This window comes from Plodia interpunctella, chromosome 25, assembly GCF_027563975.2.
Source record: "Plodia interpunctella isolate USDA-ARS_2022_Savannah chromosome 25, ilPloInte3.2, whole genome shotgun sequence".
NCBI lineage: Eukaryota > Metazoa > Arthropoda > Insecta > Lepidoptera > Pyralidae > Plodia > Plodia interpunctella.
In genome coordinates, this window is record NC_071318.1 from 3,142,237 (window position 1) to 3,160,122 (window position 17,886).

Below are 17,886 nucleotides of genomic sequence, written 5' to 3' on the forward strand. Positions count from 1 at the left end.
AGCTTCGATTTTCTATCTAGAAAGTCGTAAATCGTCATAAATACGAGTATATAAATCAATCACACATTCGAGTATGTACTTGCATGTTATGATTGCAAATACCCTGTTGTCGTCACGTACACAAAAACGGCGAACATCACTATTGTATACTGTTTATCGATCTCCATCTGGATCCTTGTTTGGCATCCTAAATGGTCCCATACAAATCCCATGGCATAGGATATCAGAATTCAGTATCGAGTCGGTGCTTAAATCAATACAACTTGCAGACAATATTGCTAATAACTTATTAAATTTCAAGCTCTGTTGTTCAAAATGAAGGGTTTGAATCTTGATTTAGCGAAGTTGATAATAAGAATACTCATTTTGATGATACTCTTCGTTGTGCTGTTTATATTATCATGTTTATTGTATAGTTCCAAATACTGGCCTGATGTATATAATTACGTGCATGCAAATATAACTATAAAAAGGATACCAACGCTTTCGGAACTAAATTTTACAGTCATTGAAGTGGATTATACGGAAATATATCCTACGACAGATTTAGATGGAACTACAATAGATGACTTCGATACGAATACTGAAGACTCGATATTTTTGTTCGATGAGTTTGATTTTCCAACGACAAAAGAGAAAAGGGGTGTTAAAATTGATAATAACGATTACATGGAAGTGCCAAGTAAAAGTGTTTTGGTAGATTATTTCTTTGTAGAAGAACCAACGAAGCTAATCAAAGATTTGATCGACGAAAGCAAGCTGACCTTTAAATATCTCAAAGATGTTGAAATTTTAGACGGGAGATTAAACGAAGTGAGTTTATTTTTTTTTTTAATTTTTTCGGAACATATTTAATTTTATCGTTTAATCTTAACTTTATCGTAATATATAAATTCATAATTTGGCCATGTGGCAAGATTATGAATTTCCTTCAAAAAATAAGCCAAATATACATGTGTCTATCAACAAACTTAGTAACATTAAGGTATCTAATAGAAAAAAAAGTAAAAATGTTGTTGGTTATAAAAACTTATACTCTATGTCTGGTCACATTATCCTACTAATCCTACTAATATTATTAATGCGAAAGTTTGTGAGGATGTACATATATATGTGTGTAGAGATCTTACTCTTTCACGCAAAATCTGCTGGACCGATTGTTATGATATTTGTTCATGTTCATGGGTAGAATATAACTTGGAATAACACATAGGGTACAACACACTTTTTATACCGAAATTCCCACACAAGCGAAGCCCCGGGACGCAGCTAGTAATTTCATAATTCATTTATTTGCAAACATCTTATCCATTTACCTGACTTCTTACGATATTTGAAGACAAGTTGTTAACCCACATAATTCGTAGTGTTTATATCTTAAAATACTAATGCCGAAGTATAGAATGAAAATCGAGAGTTAAAAAGTTAAAAAAAAAGCGCTTGAAAATTACTTTTGAAAATTATACTTTAATAACCGATTTCAAAACGAATCATTAAAATAATTTGTAATCAACCTTGTAACTTAGCTTATACAATGCTTTTAAAAAAAGCTTTAAAAAGTGTTGCAAAAACTCAAAGCTTTCATCAAATTGTCTATTATTCACGCAAATTAGTATCGCTCATACATCAAAGTCGGTGCGTCAAGGTGAATGGGATAACAACTTTAAAGATAAAAGATGGCAAAGCAATTTGTACCTTGGCATAATGCAAATAAAGCATATAGAAATGAATTACAGGATTTGGCAGATTGAGAGATTCTTTTTAAGCTTTGTGGTAGTGTATGTATAGGAAATTAAACTGTATTTCAGGAGGTTAAGGTTCAAACATGTCGTTAATTAACTTACCTAGTATCTTGTAAAGAATATAAACATGCATTTGTTTACGATTTGCAGACTAGACCTCACGTTTTATTATGAAAATGAATTTAAAGTTTGTTTTGATTTGTGCAGTGTTTTTTGTTGAAGTTAAAACAGAGTGTGGTGATTATTTGACGTGTTTGAGTGAGTTAATTCATGGATTCTTCGGGACTAAATACAGAAACTCAACGATTAATGAAGATTTCAGTCAAAAAGATGAAACAGATTTGTACGAAATCAAAGATTTTAGTGACAAGCATTTAGATAAAATTCTTAATCAAGTATCGAGTATAGTTAAAGATAATGTTACGGGTGATATTCTTGAATCAAGATCTAAAATCGCTGAATTCATGAACGGCAAGACTAAAGTATTAATAAAAGTTTTTGATTTTGATAAACCCGTTGAATCAGGTAAAACAGAAAAGCCAAATACAACAGAGGGACCAAAAACTTTCAATTCACAAGAAACTAAAAATACATTAATTACAGAACAACAAATGATTTTTGCTACGCTGCCAACTTCCACTGATATTCCTGATTTAAACACCGAAAATATTGACCTATTCACAAGTACAGAAAATATAAAAGATACCCTTTTGACCACAGATCTGATATACCAGGTTAATAATATGGCTGTCAAATTTGACAATTTCGAAGATAATTTGATATTGCCTGATATTTATGTAGATATTGGGGATAATAACACAGATTATCCTAATATAGATTATATTGATTTATATAAAGATGTTACGGTAGAAAGTGTGGACTTTGTGCCGACGCAACCATCAATAGTTGATATAGAAAATTTAAATGCTGAAAAAGATATTGAAAATAACCTCATTGATTTTCCTGCCACAGGAGAGAAATTGTCAAATATTTTAAGTCAAGACGTAAGTAATTTTTTTTATTACATCAATTTTAATTTATGATAGTTCTCTGATTTCACTTCAAGAAATAGGTGCATTATTCATAGGTAATTGACTACCAAAGACTGGCAAAATGTAATTGGATTTACGATTATGGATAGCGTCTACATTTTGTAAGCTTCGGAAAGGATTATAAAAATAAATCGTGATTAATCACAGATATAAGAACTTTACATTGTTCTTTATTGGTGTGATCAATGTAATCTGTCGAGATTACTTTTCAGATTCTTGATTCAGACCGGATTGGTGGGGTGGTCAATATATCACGTCTTTTTCGATTTCGGGGTAGAATCAATAAGGACTATCAGTTTAATAGCTAGCCTGGCTTGAATAGAATTATAGTTTAAATAAGTCGTAGTCCCTGAGTGAACGAAGAAACCTTTTCTGTAGTGGGAATATCTTTGACTTTACAATGAATCTGGGCACATAAATATGTTATTGAAGCGGTGGTGGTCCAGTGGTTGAAAGAAGGTTCGAATCCTAATCGCAGCACAGGAGTTTATATACCGATCTAACCCATGTATACGTAGTAGTTTTCATAGACCATCTCATGCTTCTGGTGAAGGTAAACAAGGCGAGGAAACCTGCACACCGGTTGAAAACTTAGGTTTACTAGTGCCACGACCACTTGCCATTAGACATCGGTAGGTAGTAGTAAAAGTCATGTCAGATGCCTTTAGGTGACTTGAATATCTGTATAATATTAATACTTCAAAAACTGATACCAATGTCAGCAATATCACACTCGAAAAGAAAGAAGTATGTGCTTTTTTTCAACTTTCACACATTCCTAAAAATGAAAGTTAGTATTTAAACAAAAATCTAGTATATAATAACTGCAATATAATTATTTCCGCATTCACGGAGGCTCCCATGTCAAATTATAAACAAGATAATGGTGGTTTGTGTAATTATAATGTTATCTTTTCTCCCGCGTGCGATTTCAATTGTATTTATTTGTTTTAATTGCAGTTTCTAGCTGCAATGCTACGGCGTCCGACAAGTTTGGATACAGTACTATACAAATATTATTTACTAGATATTGCGGCTTCGCTCCCATGGGAATTTTGAAATAAATTATAGCCTATAGCAATCTTGGATAATGTACCTTTCTAATGGTGAAATTATTTTTGAAATCGGTTTGGTAAATTCGGAGATTACTCGCCTCAAACATACAAACTCCCAAACGCTTACCTATTTATAATAATAGTATAGATTAACACAAGGGAGAAATACACAAAAAAATTAAATAATTGAAGGCGGACTAATCGCATATAGATGATCTATAACAACTACTATACATACAATAACAACTACTATACATGTGCTATATTACTTTTCGTATGAGTTATGAGTTATCAACATATTTTTGTCAAAATTTCCATATTACATACTTTGATGAGTGATTAGATGCTATCTACTAGAAATTTTGGTTTTCATGTAAATTGATATTCAAAATATAATATGCATATTTTGTTATTGTTGTGAATATACATATCTAGATAAATTCTATGAAGTAAATCAAAAGTAGAAATGTGAAAATTAACATAACACATACATAATTATATAAGGAGATATTGAATGTAGATGATATTAAAATGATTCAGATTCATTTATTGCAATGTCACAAGTGGAAATGTTAGATGTTACTTAGATAATAATGCAAGGGCGCAGCAAACATTGGGGCAGCTAGATGCCATTTACTTAAATATTTAAAATTGTTTGTTAATTGTCATGCATTAAATGATTAAAATAATTAGATTAATAAAATAATTAAAATGGTTAAAATGATTAAAATTAATAAGATGAAGGAGAGTCTGAAGTTATCACCGGTCGATTTGATCTTCAAAGAACTCTGCGATACTGTAATAGCATTTGTCCAAAGGAAAAATTTTGAAATGATTATTTAATATGTGTGGTTTTTTATATTTTTTATATCATTTGGAATGTGGTTAAATATTTTTATTGCCATATGATGATGGCATTCAAAAGTCATGATTTTTAATGTGATCGCGATAACGGTGATATTTTTAAAAAGAATTATTAACTTGTTATTATGCCGAATACACACAATCACAATTCGCACGGATGTCGATGTGAATGAATGGCTTTTATTTACCGCAATGAAAAACCAGCAATGTATAAAGAGTCTGGCAAAGTTCGGCGGACTCTATATACATTGCGGGATAGACAGAGCCATGAGGCGCAAATATCGAAGGACACGTTTGGAGAATCGGAGTTCACGAGAATCGGCGGTCTTATATTTTTCTATTTTCGTAACAGCGTGTGATATATATGTGTATATTGTAAATATACACTTATACAAATATAAATAATGGTAAAAATTAAAAAAAAAACTTTTTAAAATAACTCACATTAGGTTGCAAACATACAAATACTATGTAGGCAATGTAGGCAGGTCGAGGAGACACATCTTATGGTTTCACTATAATTATAACATTATATTTCAATAAGTGTCGTCATTTTTTTTATAATTAGCATCATCTAATTAGTTAAAACAATGGCAATTGAGTTGTGATTGTGACAGTCTGAAGTTGGATTGGAGGAAGTGTTTCAATAGTTTCTGGTATATTGTAGGTTTGCCACGCAAGTGTTATTATTTTTTATTTATATATTTTCAAGGAGAACCGACAGCATTATATATGCTTTAATACTAGACAAAAACACTGGATTACAATAACCCATTACAGGTTCCCGCCGATAGTATTTGTTTAGAGCATTATTCAACACATTTAAAAGATGCATACAAAGTATACGTACCATAAAAATGAAAGGTCCCACGTTCGAATCCTACTCATGCTTATCAGTTTGTATACCAATCTGACTCATGCAAAGTCATTCGATCTAAACAAACCAATGTCTATGCAATAGGGCGGGATAATCGCGGAGGTCTAATATGAAGTTAACATTCTCTCAAACTTCTAAAACAAATAATTAACCCCAGATTCTAAGGGCGGGTGCACAGAAATTTGAAAAACCATATAGAAATGGTATCACTCTTTCAGTACCGGTCGCCACCAGTTCGAATAGAAGTTAAACTAATAAAACAAATAAAAAAATAGTGTTCGAAAATCAAAATAATATTAAAAAAACAAACTATATGTTCCTAATTCAAATTTTACACAGGTTTAGAGAAATTGTATGGAGGAAATTGTGTAGAGAGTGAGCAGATTCCAGTTGAAATCACCATTAAACACATTTAGTATGCAAGATTAATAAAGATTAGTGATGTTGCATGATTGATATACAAACAAAAATAAACTTATGTCGTAATTTCATTGCAGTGGAAATCATCAATGTTGCATTTTACATTAAATGGTGTTTAACTTAGACACATTTCAGTGACATAGACCGACTAGGCATGACAATGGAGCTTCTATGTAACTTAAAATCTCCAAATTCTATGCGCGGGTCTAAGATCAGACTTTACATAATCTGAGCTTACAAAATGCTATAGTACTTCCAAGCTTTTGTCAAGTCGGGAATTTCAAAAGGTAATTGACCTCATAACGCTGTGAGTTTAGTTAAAACTTTTCTAACGATGATTATGAAACTGTGCTTACCACAGACTTGGGTTGCCAGGTCAAACCTAACAATAGCCGGACATACCAGTCAGCTTAGCTGGACATTTGGGTAAAACTACGTTTTACTTTATTTAAAAAAAACTTGTACTTTTTACATCACAATAACGCACAAGTGCCGTAATGAGATACAATATGATATTGAAATTGGTAAAATACCCTTTATGAGCAAATATGTTGTAAACATTATACATAGATATATACATGTCGTCACAGAAGATGAGGGCTGAAGCTGATAAAGCCTGGGCATTTCATTCATCGTAACACTGAGCCTTTACCTATTGCGCGCACACTCCAGTGCTCTTATGTTAAAAATTTCAGTTTGAAAAATGTTTCTTGGGTGTGTATGCAATAAATTCTTTTCTATTCTATTACAAAATTCTTAAACACAACAAAATAAAAGTAAAAAGGAAGAGAGTAATGCAACGGGTTCGGTGTTTAAATATGAATGGCATGCCCGGTAGCCTCGCCAAATACAATAGGTTTCTATTATATGTATTCTGATCAGTGACACACGGTAGACCTGTACGACGGTCGACACATAAAATTACCTGAAACTCGCTTTTCCCCAGCTTCGCCCAGCATATTGTATCGGGTGCGTTTTTCATACAAACTTTCACACACCATTTCTGGTTGCTGAACATTTTTTAAAAGTTATCTATATTTGAACTTGGGTTTTGAACTAAATATATTAATTATTGTCCTTAATGTACCTATATTATTATTTTTTAATAACAAGTCAATTAAATAAAGGTAAATCAAAATAGTTACACATTTACTAATTACTTTTTTTACATATATACTTCCTTCTTCATACAGATATAAATGTAAAGGAGTAGTGTGTTCTTTGTATTTATTTATATTACCAAGTAATTTGTGCGAGGTATTCCTCAAAGCGAATCAGTTTCGAAGCGCAGTCGCAATCCGGGAATTTAAAACGCGTGCACTTCGATTTTAAATGAAATACCTTTAATGTTCGACTCTTAGGTACATTGGCTCAATTCTATTGACCGAACTTTGCCGCTGTGTGTAAAGCGTGGCGTGGGCAGCCGCTGAGAATTCAAATCAATCATTCCCGTAGAAAATACGGGAAAAGCGATTCAGAAGTGCTCCAAAAACAATTTTCCATTGGACCATGACGAATGAGGGCGGAACATGGCAATTTTTTACACGCGTGTTTTCGTTTACAACTTCACCACTGAATCTCAAAGCTTTTCAATTTTTTATTATAATAATCTCAATGTTCGTTTCCTCAAAAGGCGAAAGTTTGTGAGTATGTTTGTTACTTCTTTACGCTCAAACGGCTGGGCCATATTTTGTGACATTTGGTATTGGGGTAACTGATATTTATAATTATAATTGATGTTTCGGTACAATTATAATAATGATAATTATTCTCACGTGTGTTATGTAATAATTTGCAAAAAACATAAATTCTTGCTTGTAACAATGAGTTATGTTGAAAGTATGGTTAAGACCTATTTTGCGTCGGGGGTTAAAAATACTGTATGTTAAGGTGAAACATGCAATAATTCGGCCCTATGTAAGAGATGCATTAATTCGGCCCTACTAGCATGGTATCGACAGTCCGTTTGACAGAGACAGGAGTGTGTCAATTCCCGGTCAATTCCAAAATATTTTCGTCTCATTATTTTTGGTAAATTTACTTATGCAAGTAATTGCAGTAAACAGAAGCGCGCTTACTTACTTACTTGAACTTATGCGAACATACTTTGTAAATTTATGCTGCAGTAAACAGAAGCGCGCATGTGTACTTTGTAAATCTATGCTGAATGGAGCAGAAATGGTCTCATAGGGGGAGGTATACGTCTCCCAATTAATTTCAACAACCGAACAGTTTACATAGGTCTAGCAGAATCCAGAGCTGAGCTAAAATAATGAAGAGTTGCCGCAGTCATTGCGGTTGCCATTAAATGTCCGTACATAGTCGTAAAAGTCATGTCAGGTGCCTTTAGGTGACCTAAATAAAATCTGACACCAGTGTTAGTAATGACTCACTCGAAAAGAGAAAAATAAATTTTCAAAAACGATAGATTCCAAAAAATGGTATTGTGTTGTAGATAAAGAGCACGTTTTTCTTGCGTCCGGCTCATGGGCTGCACGCAAGATATCCATCACTCACACAAAGACACCACTGTACTAGGAGCACAAATCATGATCAAGACATTCAATTGATGTGGCACTTTATACATCAGTACCTATATTATATAATTTTTTTTTGTTAAATGTAATTAAAGAACAAAACTGTTCTTATGTTTTTCAAGAGTTTATTCTCAATTAACAAGTTTTTTTAATCTGTGCCGTATTTTGTAGGTTATAAGTATATCATAGGGACACACAGACAGCGGGAAGCGACTATGTTTTATACTATGTAGATCGCTACAGCTCTTCTATTTACTATATTATTTCGAATTAAATAGGTTGGGTCGGGTATAAATGCTCAAGGGAAGGAAAATACGACCGAAGCAGAGAAGGAAATCTTGTATTCTATGAACTATGCGATTTGAATTCTAAATGTGGCCCCAATTAAGGCTCCGATTATTATTATTCACGACGCTCTGTACAAACGCGGCTAAATTGATTTATATCGTAAACTAGCTGTACATCGCGGTGTTACTTGCGTAATTATAAAAAAAACTTACGTCTTGAAGCACAGTTGCGCCATCTACTTTATAAGCGCCATTGACTATCAGACTTCTTGACCAAATCCTACGGGAATCGCGCATTTTCGGGATAAAAAGTATTCTATGTGTTAATCCCAGGTATCAGTTACATCAATCAATTTAATACTCTTGACAGATGCCATATCCGAGGACAACATGTTGCTTCGTGACTGTGATAATGACGTACTCACGATCTTATTCAAGGCTCGGTAATTATGAGAAAAAAACGTGTTTTTCTACGATAGAGTACGCTTTTATTTTCGTTACATACGAACTACAATCAAATGTGTAGACAGACAAACAAATGTTTTTGAATTGCGTATAAAAGAAGTCCTGCCACGTCTGTCTGTATAAACGCGATAAACTCAAAACTACCGGTTGGATTTTTGTACGGTTTTCACCAATATATAGTGTGATTCGTTAGGAAGGTTTATGTGTATAAATTATGGTTTTTACCAAGCGAAGCCGGGACGGGCCGCTAGTTAAAAATAAAGTATTGACACCGGGTAACGCAAGCTTCAAGTGCCCTTTAAAGGGTTTTCAGTTTGAATGACTGTGTAAGGTATAAAATCCCAACGGAGGACTATCATTAAATCACTTAAATCATTACGCAGCTATTATCCTGAAAATATAGACTCAAATGTATACATATTTTTTAATTGTTTTTACTGAAATTTTACAAACTATAAAATAATGGTTTGTAATGGTTTGTAATCATATTGTACATCAAAATATTGAAATTTTTAGTAAAACAAGTATAGATATTTTTTTTAGCAAAAACAGACACATGCTACTTTTGTGAGTGGGTACAACATTACAGATTGAGTTAGCCACAAAGTAAGTTCGAGACTTGTATTATGGGATACTAATGCTAATTTATTTTGTAACATATAAGTACCTATAGATAAACATCCAAGACTCAGGTCAATGTAAAAAATCTGATTTTCCATATTGACCTAACCAGGGACCGAATCCGGGAGAATCCCTCGGAAATTCTCAATAATAACGAATGAAACTTATAAATTTTTAGTATGTATCTTCACCGTGATGCTTCATATAATTCTCTTTAGGAACAATTTTCTGTCATAGATGACAGAAAATTGTCGCCGAGATTTTAATTTCTTAATTCAACGCTGCGCGCGTGAAAAATGGAGGGAATCCTTAAAAAATACGTTTTGTATGAGCACCACAATGGGGTAATGTGATAAAAGGTATTCGCGTAATTTCGGGCCCTTCATACTTGTGATTTTTCGCCTTTATTAAAATTTTGGAAAAATTCGTTTAGGACATTGTTTTAGGACGAGTTTTTAAGTTAATTTTCAATCATAGGCGCCAGAATTCTATATTAAAGGCCTGTTTCACCACATTCTGATAAAAAATATGATATTGTAATCCGACAGATAAAACTGACTGCTAGATAAATCTGCCTGAAGTGATTGGCCAACTGGCCAATCACATCAGCCGTATCTAACACTTGTGAAAACAATTTTCACGTTATCTGTTCGACGCTATTGTGTTGTTCGTATTGATATGTTACATAAAGGCTCTCTGATACTTTATCAGCATTTAACATAATGGCAATCAACAAATTCGAATTTCAAATGCAAGCCGTTTTCGCAAGAATGTTGTATGGTATTTAGTCAACAATAATATGTATAACGAACCAAAGGTAATTAAAAAACTAAACATTAACCTTTTTTCAATCGTTTTTTTTTTACAAATCACACAAATAGGTTTGTAAAGAACAACTGGATACCTACTAATAATATAAGATTTAATATAAAAAACAACCATAAAATTTTGATGATTCGGTTTACTCTGTATGGTCGCTGGCAAAGAACAACTTTTGTTAAGTGTTTTGTTTTTTATTCAAATAAATTGTACAAATAGACCATTTACAAGCTAATGGGTAACATTCTTTTAATTTTACCTAGTTTTGTAAATTAATAAGAATGTGTCAATCAGCACCTTTATTAATGTCTCTGTTAAGGGGAAGGCACTTTATTGTTGTGTTTTTATTCAAAAGCACAACTGGATATTAAATACTTTTTATTTGTTTCAGGAATATGGGATATCAACGGCCGTGTTCCCGTGGATCGCGACGATTTTTATAAAAAACGAAACGAGAGATAATCAGTTCGAATATTATTGCGATGGAGCCTTGTTGAACAATCGATTCGTCCTTACTGGTAAGTGTCTTCTTTTTCTTCTCTCTTTCTTATTTTGACTGTATTTTCAAAATTTGGCTATGACGGCAAATTGCCAAGGAAAATCTTGTTTATAATACAAACAGAATATAAATACAATTTTGAATATATAAAATAATATCAATAAGTAGCCAATAATAGTATATAAGTACCTATGCACTAGCTTGTGTCACATCCTACCTGTAGGTACAATGGAAATTAGGTATATTCAAGTAACTGTAGCTGATCTCGACAGTAGGCTATTAATCCCTCACATCCATAGCCGTGAAACTTTTTTAATAACCCCCACACATTTAGTATGAGAGTCAAAACTCCAACAAAAGACCTTTGTGTGTAACGGAACATACAGGCTGATCTGAAAATGTCCGTAAAATCGAACAACTTTGCCCGAAGAACGTATGTTCAAAGACAATTATTTGTTTGGAAATTATACCTTTAAAATGTTTACAATTTTACCGCATAATCTACTCATTTATATTAAAATAAAAGTAGATAAGTACTTATAAGATTTATATTTTCATTTGAAAATTAAAATTTATATTTATCTTACGATAAGTATTGAAGCAAAATTTACAAACATATTTATATGTGGAAACTGGATTTTTTTGTGTCCCACTGCAGGGCAAAGGCCTCCCCTTTCTACTTCAACCACTCTCGTTCCAACGCGATCGAGTATCGATCGCAATTTTTTTTATAAAAAGGTAAAAAAAAGATGATTTTACAGAAGCTTGGGGAAAAACAATAGTAAATATAACTTTGCGTTATTTTTCACTTTCATAACATCCTGAATAAGAAAACTTAAAAAAAACTACTGCAAAATGTGGAGCTGAGTTTCTTAATCTTAAAGCCGAGTGTATGAAAATCTCTAAAGTTTATATTAGTTCCCTCTTTTTAGCGGTGAAAAATTCTTATTTTTGTGTAAATTATGAATCAAGTTATGAGTTAGAGTAAGTGTAGGTTGTAAGTTCCAGATGTATGAATCGTAGTAGATAATATACTGACAACTTTAATTTAATTGCCAAACCATAGTATAAATCATTTACTAGAAAATTAAATTCAAATATATTATGTAGTGTTTACTTTATAAAAGAGTAAATAGTACTAAATTAACGTAATATAAATTAGATATTTTCAATTTCTGATCATCTTTCCGGTATGAGTTTCAAAATGGAATTTGTCATTAATATTCCCGCTATTTTTATTAAATAGGTATTTATAATTTTGTTTGTGAATTCGAAGTAAAAAAAAAAGTGTGGTTTAAGATAATAAATCCAAAAAATTATGGCTGAAAGAATTTCCGCCACAAACAAGAAAAAGAAAACGTACGGAACAGAAGCTGGGATCCAAGGAGGTGCTTTAAAAAGTAAAATGTCGTCAAAAGGCGCGAACTTCGTGATTTATTTTCATTTTATTTTCCCGACGCGACGTTTCTTGCAGCGAGCGGCTAATTTTGTTGTTAGCCGATATTTTTGCTGAATTTACGGTTTTATCCAAATTTAATACTTATTTAACTTTCCGGATTAAATGAACCCTTAAAATTATTATAATTTAAATACGTTAGAGAATAATACAGTACAATCTTACAATCTCATTATATTCAAAATCTCATTATATTCAAATCAGTACAATCTTATTATATTAGTTTGTGTTGTATTCTTGCTTAAAAATAATATAGTTTTTCTATTAAACGTATGTACCTATCCCGTTTGTTTAAAAACTAATACCTAGGCTAGTGGCACTTTTGATTTCTTTTATCCTCTAGCTGTAGCTCCAATATAAGTAATAATAGTAGCAGTCATTGATTTGACCATGTAGGTAGTTAGACTCCCTACGTCTAGTAATTCGTTCGCAGTTGGCTATTAGTGTTACAGATATCCATAACACCAATTACCAACGAACACAATCAAATTAATTACATCTCAAGCTACGTACTTACTTAGTTCGAAATTGTTGCACTTTTGACAAGTTGGAACACGTTGGAACAATCAACTTCTTGTTTGTCGAAAACAAATAACGAAGTTTCAGATAAGTTGGTAATTAACGGTAGGTTCGACAATGTGGGGATACATACAAGTGGTGAAACTAGTAAGTCACTCTGAAGTTTAGGTAAGTTAGGACAGGCCATGGCGGGTAATTAGGAGCTAATTTAATTCATAAAATTAAAATGTAATATTTCTTAATCAGGTAGGCAAAATAACAGTCGAATAATTAAATTACATAAATCTAAACCTAGATCTATTTTCTTTGGGATCGGGGGTTCAAATAATTTCAATTTTAAGAGAAAAAAAGCTGTTTTTATGTAATTGCCGAATCAAATTTAAAAAAAGTTTTTCGATTTTTATATACATCCGATATTGGCCAATGGAATATAAATGCTTTTGTTACCTGATTATGTTAATTTTGTATGACCTTTGTTCGGGAGGGTACGTACATTTGTAAATTGTAAATTGTTCATGTAAAACTCGCTAAATAATGCCCTAAAATAAAGTTATTAAAATGAAATTAAGTTAAATATTCTAGATAACCAGGGCTCCGACGCTCAACGGCTGGAAAGAAATCGGGAAAACGCTCAGATGAGGGAGAGAGAGCGTCCAGAGCAACAAAATCCATACCTACCTTGTCCGTTAGGCTTTACCGCCTAATTTTATTTTTAAAGCTTTTATTTAATTTGACTTGTATGTATGTTAGTTGTTGAATGTTTGTATGAAAAACACACAAGACATTTTATCTGCGGACTGAACCGTGGTAAAATAAAAATAAAATCTTGCTAAATAAAATCTTGTTACACATTATATCTATATATTTTAACTATGCTTATGTTTTTTTCAGCTGGACGGTGCATCAAAATAAATAATGTAACAGTAAACCCGGACAATATTCTGATTGTACTCGGAAAGAAGTCTCTTCACGCCGTGGGAGAAGACGAGAAAGTGCACAAGGTTCTATGACCATACCAACCTTTTATTTGCAAATCATATGATATGATGGTTATGTTGATACAATATAATTATATGACGTATTCACGTATTTTACCAAATATTATGGTACTCCGAAATCCAATTTCTTCCACGGGATTCGGTGAAAATATTATGTATTTTTTGAAGCGTGGAAATGTCGCTTACGCATTTTGTCGATTTAGTTCATCTAAGTATTGGTACCTACATACTATCACTTTTAACACAACATTGCTTTTCAACTAAATAAAACAAATTTTATGTGTGCTCATATCGCGATAAGAGCACACATCACGCGTAAATTACGCCATTGTATATATATAACCGTGAAATTTTGAAGATTCAGCTGTGATTTTACAACCGGCTGCCAACCTGACGTCAACCCTCCTTGGGAATGCTATAATTGATTATCAACTGTTTTGGCTATGTTGCCCTTAGTTGCTTCGTACGACATCCACGGAGGATACGAAGCAGTCTTATTCTAGGGCGGAACCACACACACAATATCTGAATCCTTGTCCTTTATAAAAAGAGTCTGTCTGTATCAACGTAATCAACTCAATAACTAGCGTATTTGTTTTGGTTTTCACCTATTAGTGATTCCTGAAGAAGGTTGAGGTGTATAGTATAATTCATAATGATTTTAGTAATGACCAACTTTGAAATATATTTTCAGGTGAAGAGCATAAAAACCCATGAAAATTTCACAATTCGCGACGAGGGGGCCAAGAACGACTTGACAGCATTGGAGTTGGATGGAGCCACCAGCTTCAACGGAGCTATTCAACCAGCTGATATTATTGGAGATATTTCTGACGTAGAAAACGAAGCCGTAAGTGTCTGTACTTATCCTAATTCTAATCCTAATTCAAACTTCCTAACTAAAATTAGAAATGCGAAAGTAAATTTGTTTGTTACCTCTTCACGCTCTATCTACTTTACAATGTTCTTGAAATTTACATATAGCTATATGTAAATTTCAGGTACCCTATGTCATTCTCCATACTTCCAGCTGGAAGTATGGAGAATGACATAGGGTACCTTTCATACCGGAAAAATAACTGTTCCCGTGGGAAATTAACGAGGGCGAAGCCGCGGGCAACAGCTTGTTGTAAACAAAGAAAATTGTAGTAGACTTCGTCATACCTGTCGTTTCGCGCATAGGTACTACAAATAATGGGTGTGAGAACTACACGAGAAGAAACTGGATAGTCTCTTTCTCACATTTGTGTGTGCCCTGCTACATTTGGAGCTGTGATGCCCCAAAGTCCAGGGTTCGCGTAAAAAATATCCTTTTAATTTTAAAGACTTGGCTATGATTTCACAACTGGTCCTCCTTTGTCTCTTCCTCTCGTCCTGTCCCTGCGTAAAGGAGTCCAATCTTCATTCAAAGTCTGTGGTTTTACGACTGACTTCGAAAACATTAAATTAATATTACAACCTTACTATTGTGAAAAAACAATCCTCATTAAGGAATAACGATTATTATAATATATTATATAAAATGTTTATTAAAAGCTGGAAACTTATCCTCAAGATTTATATTTTCATTACACTTATTTTTATATAAGTATACCTATTATTATCAGAAAATAATATTGGTATTCGGATCGTATGTTCGAACTTCAAAGGCAACAAATAAGAAATGTTCATTTAGTTCAAAGAAATGTTGCTCAGTTCTTTTTCTAAGGCGCTTTCGAAATAAACTGTTACTCGAATATATCGAACACTGACCGTATATACGTGTATATTTGTGAAATAGCAATATTTCTAACAAGGACAGTAAACTAAATAAAAGTTTATTTTAATATAGATAGTTTTCAGTTTAATACAATGTAATTTTATGGTAAATAGTGTTCTTTGTTATTTGTGTTAGTATAATTATATTCTTAGTGTGTTGTGTGATTTTTTTCATATTTTTTTCAGACAACAGCTTGGGGTTTCACGGGAGAATTGACTCAAATTGTTTTCGATAAAGAAGCAAGCAGAAAGTGTACCATTAATTCGAGTTCTGAAAATACTTTCTGCGCTACCTACAGCAATGGTAATGGCATTTATTTTTCAATATTCTTTCTGGAATTATTTTTATAATAATAATATTATAATTATTAGCTTGCAATATTATAACATACACACAATATTTTACGACTTTCTCCAAAAAATTAGCGTTAGTGGCACCGTCAACTTTTACGTTGATTTTATCGTGCGCGCCGCTGATATTTAGACAAAGTGGCGTACTTTACGTTTTTCGGTGCAGGTTAAAGTAAACGTCAAAGTTGACGGTGCAACCCACCTTTAGAAGTAAAAAATGCTATCTTTTTCTACGGTTTATTCTCGTAGGTCACTGAAATACTTAATCAGCCATAAGGTAGTGGAATTGTTAATTCTCACCTACTTACACCTAGTTCATATTTCTATCCTATCTCTCATCTGAGCCTTGTCCAGGTAACTTCCATGGCCGTTGAGCGTCGGAGCCGCTTTCGTACATATACGGCCATACCGTTAGTCTTAACTTGATGAAATTAGGAATAGATATAGTGGATGACCTAAGGTCAAACATAGGTGGGCGGAGGAGCGCGCAACAGCTAGTAAAAATGTTCCCACACCGTTAAAAATATTATAGGTACTCATTTATGAAGTAAATAACGTAAGCTTAAATAACGTTTTCTTAATTCTTGACAGATGTAGCACTATGTCCAAGTTACGGAGGTCTGCACGTGGTCAGACAGGCAGACAGATGGTACCTGCGCGGAATTCGAACCGGCGACCCCGAACAACGAGGCATATGTTTGAACCGCGACGTTACTTACACTGATTTGTTGAAATATAAGGATTGGATTGTTAGTATTACATCTTAAAAAATAAAAATTTTAAGACTTTGTTAATTAATTGTGTTTTTTCATTCTTTGCTTTCGGTAAAGGAAGACATTGTGAGGAAACCTGCACACTGGTGGATAGTTTAGTTCACTAGTGCGTATGCAAATCTAACACCAATATTAGCAATAACACACTCAATAAGAAAGTTAAAAAAGACTAAGTATACTTATATCGATTAGTCATACATTGTAGACGTAAAATTTTTGCTAAAACCGAATTTTATTTGAAAATTAAATGCTCAGCAAATAAAGGAGTTTTGAGCGAATAAAATAATGAATCGAGTCCAATTAATTCGCTCCACTTTGCGTTATCGATTGCCTACTCGATTTGCCTGAAGAACATCGGAGTCACAGATTGGAGCCATAAGGCTATAAGGAAAATGTTGGTGCGATATTAATTAAATTTATTTGAAGTCAACGTCAAAGTTGACTGGTGCAACTCACCCTGAGTTGCAGCACATTCTAATGCACACTAGTGTTGTCCCTTGTTTTGGATTTTAGTAATTTGCGGAATAAGATATTTGCACCTGGCCATCTTAAAATAATGTTTTAATTTGTGAATTTTTTAAAATCTTTTGACTATCAAATTTGTGGATGCAATAAAGTATTGAATCTCTCTTCATAGTCGTATTCCTCATGGTTGAGGGTCGTGAGTATGGTCGTGGAATGAACTTTCTTGGCATTATTAATGGAGTGGTTTGCCATTGCCTTCTTCATGTCACACACAAGTTTATTAGAATCAACCAGTGTGCAGGTTTCCTCACGATGTTTTCCTTCACCG

The 17,886-nt window shown here is 33.1% G+C and overlaps 1 protein-coding gene across 2 annotated transcripts; it reads left to right on the forward strand.

Annotated features, from left to right (window-relative positions):
- Nucleotides 1-238: 238 nt before the first annotated feature.
- Nucleotides 239-17,118, forward strand: LOC128680906 (clotting factor B-like). Of its 2 annotated transcripts, none has more exons than XM_053764387.2 (6): nucleotides 239-813; nucleotides 11,131-11,257; nucleotides 14,105-14,214; nucleotides 14,906-15,061; nucleotides 16,156-16,273; nucleotides 16,912-17,118. In XM_053764387.2, exons 1-6 carry the CDS (start codon nucleotides 316-318, stop codon nucleotides 17,085-17,087), a joined length of 1,185 nt encoding a protein of 394 aa, XP_053620362.1. In that variant the 5' UTR covers nucleotides 239-315; the 3' UTR covers nucleotides 17,088-17,118. The 2 variants fall into 2 exon arrangements, with proteins under 2 accessions (XP_053620362.1, XP_053620360.1); XM_053764385.1 differs by lacking the exon at nucleotides 239-813 and adding an exon at nucleotides 1,864-2,746.
- Nucleotides 17,119-17,886: the final 768 nt, after the last annotated feature.

What these genes read in the sequence shown, in the direction of transcription:
- LOC128680906 (XM_053764385.1), top strand. Translation starts at nt 1,913, where the DNA reads ATGAAAATGAATTTAAAGTTTGTTTTGATTTGTGCAGTGTTTTTTGTT. An exon ending in CAATCGATTCGTCCTTACTG is followed by an intron (nt 11,258 to 14,104) that starts GTAAGTGTCTTC and finishes TGTTTTTTTCAG; the next exon opens with CTGGACGGTGCATCAAAATA. An exon ending in AAGACGAGAAAGTGCACAAG is followed by an intron (nt 14,215 to 14,905) that starts GTTCTATGACCA and finishes ATATATTTTCAG; the next exon opens with GTGAAGAGCATAAAAACCCA.